This window comes from Agelaius phoeniceus, chromosome 1 (assembly GCF_051311805.1).
Source record: "Agelaius phoeniceus isolate bAgePho1 chromosome 1, bAgePho1.hap1, whole genome shotgun sequence".
Classification (NCBI taxonomy): domain Eukaryota; kingdom Metazoa; phylum Chordata; class Aves; order Passeriformes; family Icteridae; genus Agelaius; species Agelaius phoeniceus.
The window spans coordinates 51,009,381-51,021,385 of NC_135265.1; the positions used below are offsets into that span (position 1 = coordinate 51,009,381).

General features: G+C 39.3%; 1 protein-coding gene across 1 annotated transcript in view; it reads right to left on the minus strand.

Moving 5' to 3' along the window:
• The window catches only part of CNTNAP2 (contactin associated protein 2), a 1,030,166-nt gene that overhangs the window by 88,460 nt on the left and 929,701 nt on the right, over positions 1–12,005 (minus strand). Inside the window, exons 17-18 of the mRNA XM_054654380.2 lie at positions 6,966–7,184; positions 3,174–3,410 (exon numbers count right to left, since the gene is read on the minus strand). Coding sequence (XP_054510355.2) covers positions 3,174–3,410; positions 6,966–7,184 — 456 coding nt within the window. The remainder of the gene's footprint in view (positions 1–3,173; positions 3,411–6,965; positions 7,185–12,005) is intronic.

Sequence of the window (12,005 nt, forward strand, 5' to 3'; positions counted from 1 at the left end):
AACCATGTTATTTTTTGGCAGCCAATGGGAATTCCTAGTGACCGTGACTTACCTAGCATTATATAAACAAACAGCACACTGTGGTGCAGGTTATAAAAGTGACAGAGCAGTATTCAACTCTGTCATTCATTGAAAACAGATCATACAGTATTTGAAAACATTTTCATAGATGTTTCAGGGCTTCTACAGAGGGGAAAGTGTCAAAGTATTAATGAAAAAATGGATTGAAATATAAGAATTACAATCGCTTCATCAAAATCAATTAAAATATAATTTAGACATCATTTTATTTTACAGAAAATGTTTTCCAAATTTCCAAAACCTTTCAAATTTTTTATAAATTTTAAAAATATATTTTTAAACTAAAACATACTTAGCTGTTTTGCCATTACTTATATTGCAGTTGTTATGTATATTTGCCCTTTGTTTCTAGAAAACACATTCAATCTTGTCTCATAGGCCAAGAGGACACAGTACAAGATTCCAGGAGCTGCTATTAGAAAGAAAATGTAGGACTCCCCTCTTTCCCAAGTCTAGGAAGCTTGACAACACACATAAGTTGTTCCAGTGCTTTACTTGATTTAAAAGGCATAATGCAAGTTAAATTGACAATGTAAATGTAGTGGGTTGTAAATGAATTCTTCCAAAGACCTCATTATCAGCATTGTTTGTTACAGAGATTTTACAATTATTTCAATCATAGGATGCCCCCAGTCTGTTTTGTGTAATTTATCCTCTAGCTTTTTCCCCAGGATCCCATTGTTTTTTCTGTAGGGAAGCCTCATGAACTCACGTGCACTAAATCACACTTGGGGATATTCTAGATGAGTACAGCAGTCTTCAGCACAACAGATAGGAAATTGGCAATTTAAACCTTGTACATAAGATCTAAAGGATTTAGAGAGCCCTTTTTAGCCTGGAACAGATTTGATATTGAAAGCAGAGATCTGATGTCATGTTTAAATGGCCCAACACCGTATGGCACAGCCATCCCTGCTCTAACAAGAGTACTTCTGCATGAGCACCAGCTCACAGCAAATTTCACTGCATGCCCAAATTATCCCTGTCAGAGCTCTGGGCCCTCGGCTGCACCGGGACATGATAAGGAGAAGAGTATAACATATATAATATTACTGCCATTGGTATGGAAGTGCTTACAGGCCAGCCAAAACCAGGGTTTGCCTGTGCTAGGTGCTTAATTATTCCCAATTATTATTATATTAATGGTATGTTTTTGTTCTGTTTGCTCCACATCCAGGAAAAAAATAAATGCTTTAACTTAGAGCTAGTTTTGGTGGAAGGTTGGGGCCTTCCTATCCATAACAGGAACAAACCCCTCACAAATAAAAGTCAATGTGATGAGTCCTGGCAATATGGAAAAAGCTATGAAGTGAATTCAGTGAATATGGCATAGTAATGATAATTATCTTTAATTATCTTTTCTTTTCCCCCTCTTTTTTTTTTTTTTAATGTCAACACATGATCTGTAAGAGATTGACCTAATTCCAGCCTGAACAGGTTTTTTCCCTTACCATACAACTGCATTAGTGAACAGAAATACTAAATATGCATTACCATTATTCATGACAAATAATTTGCTAAATTAACTGAAATTACTGTATTCACATTCTGAGGAGCTGCTGTATGAACAGTCCTGAACTGAATGGACATGTTTAATAGTTTGCTTTTGAAGCAGCACAGCATGGTGAAAGCTGATGAAATTCCTGCATGCAAGCACAGTGGAAGCCATTACCTAGAGAAGCAGCTGCTTCCCTTCTGCTGTACTAGAAATACATCATATTTATTGGAATTTAAAAAATAATCATGCCAGAGATTCGTCCACATCTGGTGATGTGAATATTTGGTGATATGAAAACAATCCCTTGGCTTTTAGAAGAGGATGGTCAAGTATGTGAGCAACATCAGCAATGGACAAAGATTTCTGTGACAAAATGAAATAAAAGTGAACATAGATATAAATGAAAGTGGCTGAAGTGTGTGGGGAGGAAATGCAGTCCACAACACAGCATCAGGTAAAAAGACTGCCTATTTTTGCTATAAACTTTATGCTTCCTATAAATGTGGCTAAAAGAGAGCAGGGTAAGGGTATTTGCAAAATAATTCTCAGATTTTGAATTGGAAAAAATCCCTGAGAAAGAGTTGAAAACCAGAATATCAAATGCCAGGTACTGTCCCCTACTGCCAAATTAGCTTCATGAGGGGACTCTGGTGTCTGGTGACTTAGGCTGCTGGCAGGATTCCTGGTTCAGAGAGGAATATAAAAGCAGAGGAGCACTTTATGAGGCTACAGGTTTCTTTAACATCAGGGATACTGATGAGAAGAGCCTTCACATTTTTATCTAAAACTTTGAGAAAGCTTTTAAAATTATTAGGAAAAGAAGTGGATTGGACAGTCAAACAAGAAAAAAGAAATTTGTACTTTTCTTCTCAATTTTTGAGTTGTTGGATCCTGCTTTTCCTTGCTCCTCAACTTTCTTTCTCATGCAGACCTGTGCATCCACAGTACATTGTTCTCTTATAATCATTGCTTTTGAAATTCCAGAACATATATTAAGCATTTCCAAAGGACTTACATAAATGTGAGAGCTCTGTGCCTTCCCTTATCCCAGCAGGTTCAATCCCTAACCCAGTTTGAGGTACTAAAAGACTTGATCTACTTATGGACAGATAAAATTTTTAAGCAAACGCTGGCCTCCCAATATATGAGATATTCAACCCAAATGTCATACCTACATGTCTAAATGACTGGGCAGCTTTTGTTTAAATCCATGTTTTTCTTCTAAAGAAGTTACCATGACATTGTGCTTATTGGAATTTATAGTTATGCAGTTCAAGACTAAGGAATACCCTCTGCCAGACCTGCTACTACTACAGGCATTCCTGATGCATTTTGTTCTTGTGCTATTTGATTTAAACAGGTAACGCATAGTCCTCATAAGAGGTGTGGTTTTAAATAACCACATTTAAGTATACACATGGGTGTACAGTTTGAATTGTTAGCAAGAAGTATTAAACAGGATTTACTTGTTTATTTAATGAAGCTGAAGCATCAATTCCATTGTGGTTTTTTCCCCCTCGGGCAAATAGTTCCCCCCCAACTCTGCCTCCTGCACAAGGCATTTACCTTTTATGCAGAATGGCCCAGTATTTACCTTTTATGCAGAATGGCCCATCGTAGGCAGTTCTGGAGCAGTCACAGGAGTAGCCATTGTATTTCTCCACGCATTTGCCCCCGTTGGCACAGTACATGCCATAGCTGGTGCAGTGGCCAGAGCAGCCAGGCTTCACCCCGGGCGTGACCTTGGCTCTCTCCTCCAGGTCCAGCGTCACCCCGTTCATCCTCAGGGAGCGAATGCAGCCCAGGAATCCTCGCTGGCCTCCTGCAGCACCTGAGAGGGAACGTTGGACTGTGAGACAGCACTGAATGGGTTTTATTTCTGTTGCTTCACATGAAATATCCTGTGGTAACTTCTTTATAATTGTCTTGTACTAATGACAATAAATGAGATATTTCAGTGAAGCCAGGCCCTTTGATATCATACCATTAGCAAGCATAAATAGTAGTTTTTTATCAATGCTTGCTTTATACTAATTAGACATTTGAGATTCTAGCCCTGGAAGATTTCCTTTCATTTCAACTTCAATGTTTTTAAAGATAAGAGTGGAAGAAATAAGCTTGGCTCAACTGCTAAGGTGTAGCCTTTCTCTCCTAATGGTTAGTAACGGTGGGTACTAGTAATAATGCCATAATGTTATGAGTAGGACAGCGGCCCATTTTTTTTTAAAGGTTGCAGAGTTAACAGGTTGGGCCAGTTGCTGCCAGGGTGGAGTTCTGTTTGTTATTGTAATCACCGGTCGTTTTTCGTTAACTACCTGTTGGTTAAGAATTCCTCTTTTGTTGAGTGGCCCCCTGCTGCTTCCTGGAGGATGACACCCAGATGGTGAAGGGGAAGGGATATTGAGTCGACATGCAAATGACATCAGATCCAGCATGAAACGGTAGAGACCCCTCACCAAACCTAGCCAAACACCCCTAAAACAATGAGCCAACACAAAATTGATGAATCAAAGTGATGAGTGGACATGAGGAACAGAATCCAGTATCCACCAATGCCTTTTTACCTCTCACCCTAAGCTCAAAAGATGCCGGCTAGACAGAGGCCCTTGAATGTTGAACTAAAGAGTAAGGGAATTTCTCAATGCTCTTGTGAGGATGGGACCCTCAGCTCTGCTCACAGACCAGTGGACAAAGCTGTGCACTTTCTCCTCTGAGTCATCCCTGGGAGCAGTGGCGGTGTGAGAGTGGAGCCATTGGTTCTTCCCCCCCTGAGCTGGTCACTTTTAATAAAGGCCTTAAAAAGGAGAAAGGTCTCCTGCCCGTGTTTATTTCACGTAATATGCTATGGAGTGTTACACTTTTCAAAGTCACAATGAGCAAAAAAAAAAAGGAGTCAAATCTCCAGTCTCGGTTACAATAGGAAATATTCACATCGATTTCCAAGAAATATCATGTATACTATTTACTTATCAGAGCATAGACTGGAGGATGGAACACTGAAAAACTACATTTGACAAGCTGGGTTGAGTTGGTTTTTTATAGTAGGTAATAAGAACTGTCCTTTTTCACCCCAAGTAAACACTCCCTGAAAAAATGTGATTTCAGCTAGGTAAGTCTTATCTGAGGCTGGATTAGAAACAGCAACCAAAAAAACCCAAACTAAAAAATGTGAGTAAATAACAATGAGTGCTGGCATCTTTTCTGCTCATCTCTCCTCTCTTTGATTACTGCAGTGCTGCAGGTGCCAGAGAGTCCCTGAGGAGATCTGAATACTCATCACCACAGAGCACAGAGACTGATATTTACCTGAGTGGGAAAGAAAACTAAATACAAACCAGAGAGGGCTGCTTCAAACCAAGTACCAGTAACTGGATGATTTGGAGTAGCAGCAGGCAAGGATTGGTCTCTGCTGAGTGCACATGGCAGAGGGTGTTCTGGTGTGCTTCCATTCTATGTACACTTGTAGCCATGATATTTTATGAAAAATCCTTTCCTTATGATTTTTTCCCCTGAGAAGCTGAGAGGCCTCAGGAGCAAAATGTAAACAATGATTATCTGCTGCTGTGGCATGCAGCAGGTGGATCTGTCATTGGTCTCATGTGGTTGTTTCTAATTAATGGCCAATCACAGTGAGCTGGCTCAGACTCTGTCTGAGCCACAAGCTTTTGTTATCATTCCTTCTTTTTCTATTCTTAGCTGGCCTTCTGATGAAATCCTTTCTTCTATTCTTTTAGTATAGTTTTAATATAATATATATAATAAAATAATAAGTCAAGCCTTCTGAAACATGGAGTCAGATCCTTGTCTCTTCCCTCATCCTAAGACCCCTGTGATCACTGTCACGTACACTCTTATATACTGCAGTGATGAAAAACCTTCTTTGCCCTCTCAGTCACTGTCCTAGCCCCTAGGACACAAAGTCATCACCCTTCAGTCCTTCTTGCTCACCCAAAGAATAGATATTTATTCTACAGAAAATGGAAAAGGAGGCACCAAAACAATTCCTGTTCAGCATTACCCTCCAGGGCCCCAATATTCAGGTATTCATTCTGGGCACTCCAACTCAAGTCCATTCTAGGTCTGACCCCAGGTTTAAAGCTATTCTCTGGTATGTGTGCTCCACTCACCAAGTTATATGAAATAGATGTAATTCAGAAAGAAAAAAAATCTGGTGCAGATGATGACATTTGTTTTTTTGGCAATAAAGGTACTATATATTTCAAAACATTGCTGGTGTTACAGTCAATTCAAAACTAACAAATAAAATCATCATTATCAACAATTTTCAAAGAACTCAGGCTAGGAAAAAAAATTCCATCTCTTCCTGTTTACAGCAAAAGGCTTGGTATTTTTTAAAGGTTAAGTGCTCCTCTTTTAAACAAACTTTATCTTTCAGCTTATTTTCAAATTGCCATTTCTAGGATCACAGCAGCAAAGGAGAATCTGAGCTTGTAAATAACACCTGCACATCTGGTGACACATTATACACAGTTTGCAGTGACACTGGGCTGATTACTATGGCAATGAAGGCTTTAAACATAATTTTTATTTCATTTGAGTTGTTGAATGCTGGCTAACATGGGGAAAAAAGATAATTTTTTTCTCTTTTCACTTCCTTCTTCTCTTGTGACAGATATCTAGAGAGGTATGAAAGTGCTTCTTTGCTCAACATTTCATGCAGTTCTGGTTCCAGCTAATGGCACTTGGCATGTCAGCACTTTGCAGCCCTGTGGGTCACAGTTGGAGAAATACAAATGCTGCTGGAATAGCCTGCCCCAAATGTAGTAGAAACCAGTAGCTCCAGAAAGCAGCTGGACTAACTTGGTTCCAGGGAATGCATTTGTGTAACACTGTGTGGTGCTTTCATACATCAAATGAATAAATAGCCCAGAGGATTAAAGGGAGAAGACTGCAGTGAGAGCTGTGAATGCAAAAGTATGGCCAATGATCAAATCTAGAGAGCCTGGAAGTGCTGCCGAGGCTAGGATGGGCACTGCAGGCACATGCAGTCCTGGCAAGAACTCTACAGAAATTTTCACTTCTGTGGTGAAAAAGTGTTTGTGTGTCTGGGAAAAGACTCTTAGCAAAAAAGGAGTTTGGCACTGCAATCTGCTGGAGGCACTTTCAGCCAGGAGATGCAGGTGGAGAGAGACAAAAAGGACAAGTTCCTAATGCACAATATTTTTCTCTTAGTTGATCTTTGTATTTCTGTAATTATGGGCACATTTGTCCTTTTTTTTTCCTTTTTCTTTTTCCCCCCTTTGCTGTCCCACAAACACTTGAGGAACACAACTTTCTACATTCACTAACTGCTGCTGGCAAGACACCAGGCAAAGAATGTTCAGCACCGTGAGAGCAAAGCCTGGCTGCCTCCTCTGTGCCTTACCGACATAGAGCTGGCTGTACAATTCCAGCCGCGTGTGTCCTTCTGTTGGAGCTTTCTGGACCTCCAGGGGAAGCTGGTCCACCTGCAGGCTGGCCTGCTTGACGTTCCTCTCGGCATTGACCCGGTGCCATTGGTCATCGTTGAGCGGGTTGGGAGATCTCACCACGATTTCCACCGGCCCGTTTCCCACGTCGAACGAGAAGGAGACCTCGGTAGCAGCTGAAATAGCAAGCAGGAGGTGTCCACAATCTGTTTGCAGTCTTTGTAAACAGGTTCATTTACGCTTCCCAAAGAGTACAGGGTTATATCAAATAGAAATGTGCACTGCTAAGTCATCTTTTTATCATCTATTCATCTTTCTGAATTTATAGGCCTATTCAGTTCCTTCTAACTTGAGTAGGAGTTTGACTTTTAGAAGTCAAACTTCTTGACTTCATCAGCAGACCCTCAACCAATTGTATTAATCTTTGCACCCTGCAGCCTTCTAGTTTACACTTTTTAAATTTTTTTTTTAAGGAATAAGCATTTTGATAAAAAAATGGTGGAGAAGTCTAAATTTTTGTTTTGATTTTGAGAGGCAATCAATTCTTGCAATGAACTAAAAATGCTGTGGGTAAGAGCCATGTGACATTTTATGGCTGAAAAGAAATGTGACGAGGTCTCTGGTGTTGAGATGACCCCGAGGTGTTAGAAAGTCTCTTTTTCCCAGCCCTGCATTTGAAGAAGGAGTCAGAATTCCTTGGCTCTCATTCTCAAGGTTGTTTATTTTCTGTTATCTGTAACATTCTTTCTCCACCTGCCGAGGTCTGTCCAGCAGGTCAGGTTAAGGCACACTGCATGCCCCTGAGGCAGTGTTAGTTTTTTGTACTAACAACTATGAGTACATTATTTACAATAATTTTCCAATACCTATCACCTATGTTAGACAGTCTGTTTCTACTCTAAACCAATCCAAAAGTGCCACCATCATACCGGAGATAGAGGCTAAGAAGAAAAAAGAGGAAGGACAAGGTACACCCAAATCCCTCCATCTTGTCTTCTGAACCCCCGTTCTAAACACCCCAAAATTCTACTTTTCTACCCTGTGATAAATTCACTAACATTCTACTCAAACTCTTGTGGCTTGTACATCTTCATACAAAGTTGGTAGTTTTTTCCAAGGGCTAAAATCAAAGGCACACGTGTCTTTGACTCCGTGCCAAGGTCTCTGAGCCCCCTGTCAGGGTCCTAAGTCCTCCAGGGCAGCCAGAGGGATGTCCTGGGTTCCAACAGAAATGAATCTTTAGTAAGCCCTACAGTGCTCTGTTTATAGTGTATGATTAAAACCATGTTTAGAAATTTTATGAATTTCCATTAAGCCCTACTAGTCATTCCTTCAGGTCATCCTTGGCAAATATATAATTGATAACTATTACTGAATGTTGAGTGTGATTAATAATATATAAATTATTTTAATAAAGTACTATAATTACGACTTTCTTATTGAAATTTAGTTTAAATATCTTTGGGCTGCAAATTCTATTCTGGTGGCAAGAGATCAGATGAAAGGGTTAAAAAAGAAAGGATTATCAATTACAGCATTCACAAATGAGAATACCAGACAGAAGTAAAGACAACCAAGAGTTCAATTTAATTTGGTTTTCCTACACACAAAATAAAAAAGTCAGAGCTCCCTTTTAATTTCCTTCAAAGATCTTGGGTGCCCAGTTAGGGTCTAAGTGTTCCAGAACAGCTGTGGTTTCTGCTTAGGTTGAATTGATAATGCACTATTATAAAACTCTTATTCATCAAGGCTATAAAATTGGGGTAAAATCCATGTTCATTATCACTAAAAATGCTGATAAATAGTGTGAAATATTTTTGTACATGACCTAATAGATTTTCACAAGGTTATATCAGATTGACTTGACAGCATTTTTAAGAAAATTGAATACATAGGAATAGTTTTTACAGAAAATGTACTTTCAACACAAATTTATTATATAATTGATTTTTTCAAAATTGGCTACTTCTAAAAGAAAAAAATTGAAAAGCTGTTGTTCTTTTTGTTCTCTGCTGAATAAAATAATTTAACTTATTGAATAAACTGCCTTTTATAAGCCATGAATTTATTCTGTTTGTCCTTTCACACTTTACAAGGCACAAAATCTGTACAAGCCAGAGCTTGCTGTTACAGAAATAAAGATATTTAGTTTTAATGTTATTTGTTGCAGTGTGATGGCCATTTCAGGTGTGCCAACCTTTCCCCTCCCCCTTTGCCCTCCTGCTAAGAGCTGTCCATCAATCTTAACATTCCAGCAAGGGCGTCGTGTGGTTGGCAGAAGTTCCAAAGATGCCCCTCAGGTCTGGGCTCATTGGCCTGTCCAAGTGTCTTTATCCCTTGAACCTTCCCCTCCTCACACCTGGTTGGCCCTCACCTGTCCCTTCCCCTCCCCCTGTCCCCGGGGCTTAAAAGGAGACGAGACCATGCGGCGGGGTTCTATTGGGAGCTGTTTCAGAGGTCTACCATCCTGGAATAAAACTCTGGATTAAGACTCTATTATAGAATCCTGTCCTGTTACTCTTCACCGTCGCCTGAACCTTTTCCACCAGAGGTAAACTGAGTTCCTACTATGCCTGGATTTGTTCCGAGTGCCCAGCTGCAGCATCCAGCCGGCCAAAGGTATCTCTGGGGTGAAACACCACAGCTGCCGCCTTTGGTCCAGCAGCAAGGGTCAGACGTGGCCAGGCACGTCCCACCCGGAAATATTGGGATTTATATTCTATAGTTATTATGTTTCATAACTTCAGCGGTTCTGCCTACAAACCCAGGCAAAGTAGGAATTAGAGTAAAACCTCTCCAGTACTTAAATTGTATGTTGTGTTCAAGTCTATTTTCAAGCGTGTGTGTATAATTTTCCTTTAATTTTGCTTTAAAGAACTGCCTCAGATCTCTTCACTGTCAGGCTTGAATAGTTTCTCAAAAGTTGTCTGTCCACAGGACTGTAAAATAAGGACCTATTAGCAGACTTTTTCTCTTATTCTGAGGCAGCTGATGACATTGTCAATATGGCTACTGTGTACTTTGACTATTATCTATTCAGAATTTTTGAAAACCGCCACAAGAATGCTTCTTTGCTTGCAAACTTTTGTTCTTGTGGATAGAAGTATTCCTAATTCTTTAAAAGAAAGTTATTCTTCTTTTAAAAGGGAGAGCGAAGAAAATTGGCAAATAAAGATATTTCAAGTAGAAGCTCTGTCCCTGCATAATCTAACTTAATGCATAGCTTTAAACTAAAATTTGTATCACAGACTAAAAGATACGTAATTCAATTTGTAGTTTTCTGAGAAAATTGGTCCCTTTGAAATTAGTACCAATTGTATAAATTTATATTATATTTTTATATTTTATTTTTATATTTAATCTTATAGTTAGGGAAAGACTAGTTTTCCAGCAAAATCTTCTCATCATAGGTAATTTTCAGTGCATATATCTACTGAGATGCTGAAAGTTAGAGAAGATAATACCACATCTATGGACTTCCTGATCCTTCCTCAACCTACCTAAAAACATGTTTCCCATACCAAAGGTGAGGAAATGTATTTTCTAGACTGATGGACTGAAAAAAGCCATGAAATATGCCAATGAAAAGAGCTTCACTGATGGGCAGAGGCTGCAAATGGGATGTCTCACATACAAGTTATGTTACTGGTTCTGACTTTTCATTCTTAGTTCCATTTTCAGCCTCTGGAATAAGTACTTTCCAACCAGGGACGTCTCTAAGTAAGATGACAAGTCTTAACAGAAATGGATGAATATCTGACCACAGGCACATTAGTCAGAAAATGAAGACAAAAGAAATTTCACACCCCCAAAAAATGAGACAGGTAGCGTGATGACAACTGACAGGCAGAAGGCTGAGGTACTCAACGTTCTTTTTGTCTCAGTTTTTACTGGCAATTGCTCTTCCAACATCTCTTGAGATCCTGACTCTCAAGGCTGGGGGAATGAAGAGTTCAAGGTCGGGTTTGAGCACACTGTGCCGCCCCCACTCCTTCTTTTTCCTCTATGCCAACTTTTCTGCTGAGCAAGGTGTTGTCCTTTTGGTCAATGATCAACTGTCCTGGCTGTGTCCCTTTCCAATGCCTCTGCTACCCGCAGTTTCCTGACTGGGATAGAGAGAAAGCTTTGGCACTGTGCATGCATTACTAGCAATAGGCAAAACACTGGTGTGGTATCAAAGCTATTCTAGGCACAAATTCAAAACACAACACCATATGGGCTGCTAGGGAGAATACTAACTCCACCTCAGCCAGAGACAGTAAAACATCCAATTTGTTCAGAAGTTCAGTATAACTTATATAAGAAGACCAGCAATTGTTTAGCTTTTTTTTTCCTCAGTATGTTGTACTTTTCAGTCTCTGTCTACACATACAATCCTTGGTGATATAACCTCTTTTACTCAAATGCATCTTTGATTGATGTGACAGTGGTATTATTTTGTCAAACATTTGAATAGGGGGATTGAAAAGATATCTAACATACCTGTGCATATGTGAGTATTTATTCAGAATGACTGACTCAGCATAGGATATTTTTCCAAAAAGATGTAGGAAATGAGCTGCAAAAAAATGACCAGAGGTTTATACTGGTCACTTTTTAGGTAATGAAGTGAATTTTCCTAATAATATTTTTATTTTCTAGTCTACAAAATACCGTAAAACTAAAGCCAGTTTTTCTAAGAAATGAGACTAATAATAAGACTTTGAACAAATGTATGAAATTGCCTAATTATTAAAAAAAAAAAAAAAAGTTAATGTGGGTTGTAATTTATTCAGTCAGAACAGGGTTTTGTGATGAAAATTTCATAAAATTGGACAGGAGTGAATTTTTTATGTACTCCTACCACATAAATTCACTCAGTACACTGAGGTTTGTGGCTTAGTTTTACCCTTTCTGTGCCTTGTGCAATTACATATAATTAAATCTGAACACGTTTTTCTCATCGATTCAATTTTCTAAGGTCTCAGGATGTTGTCAGCCATCTGTTCAGAACACAG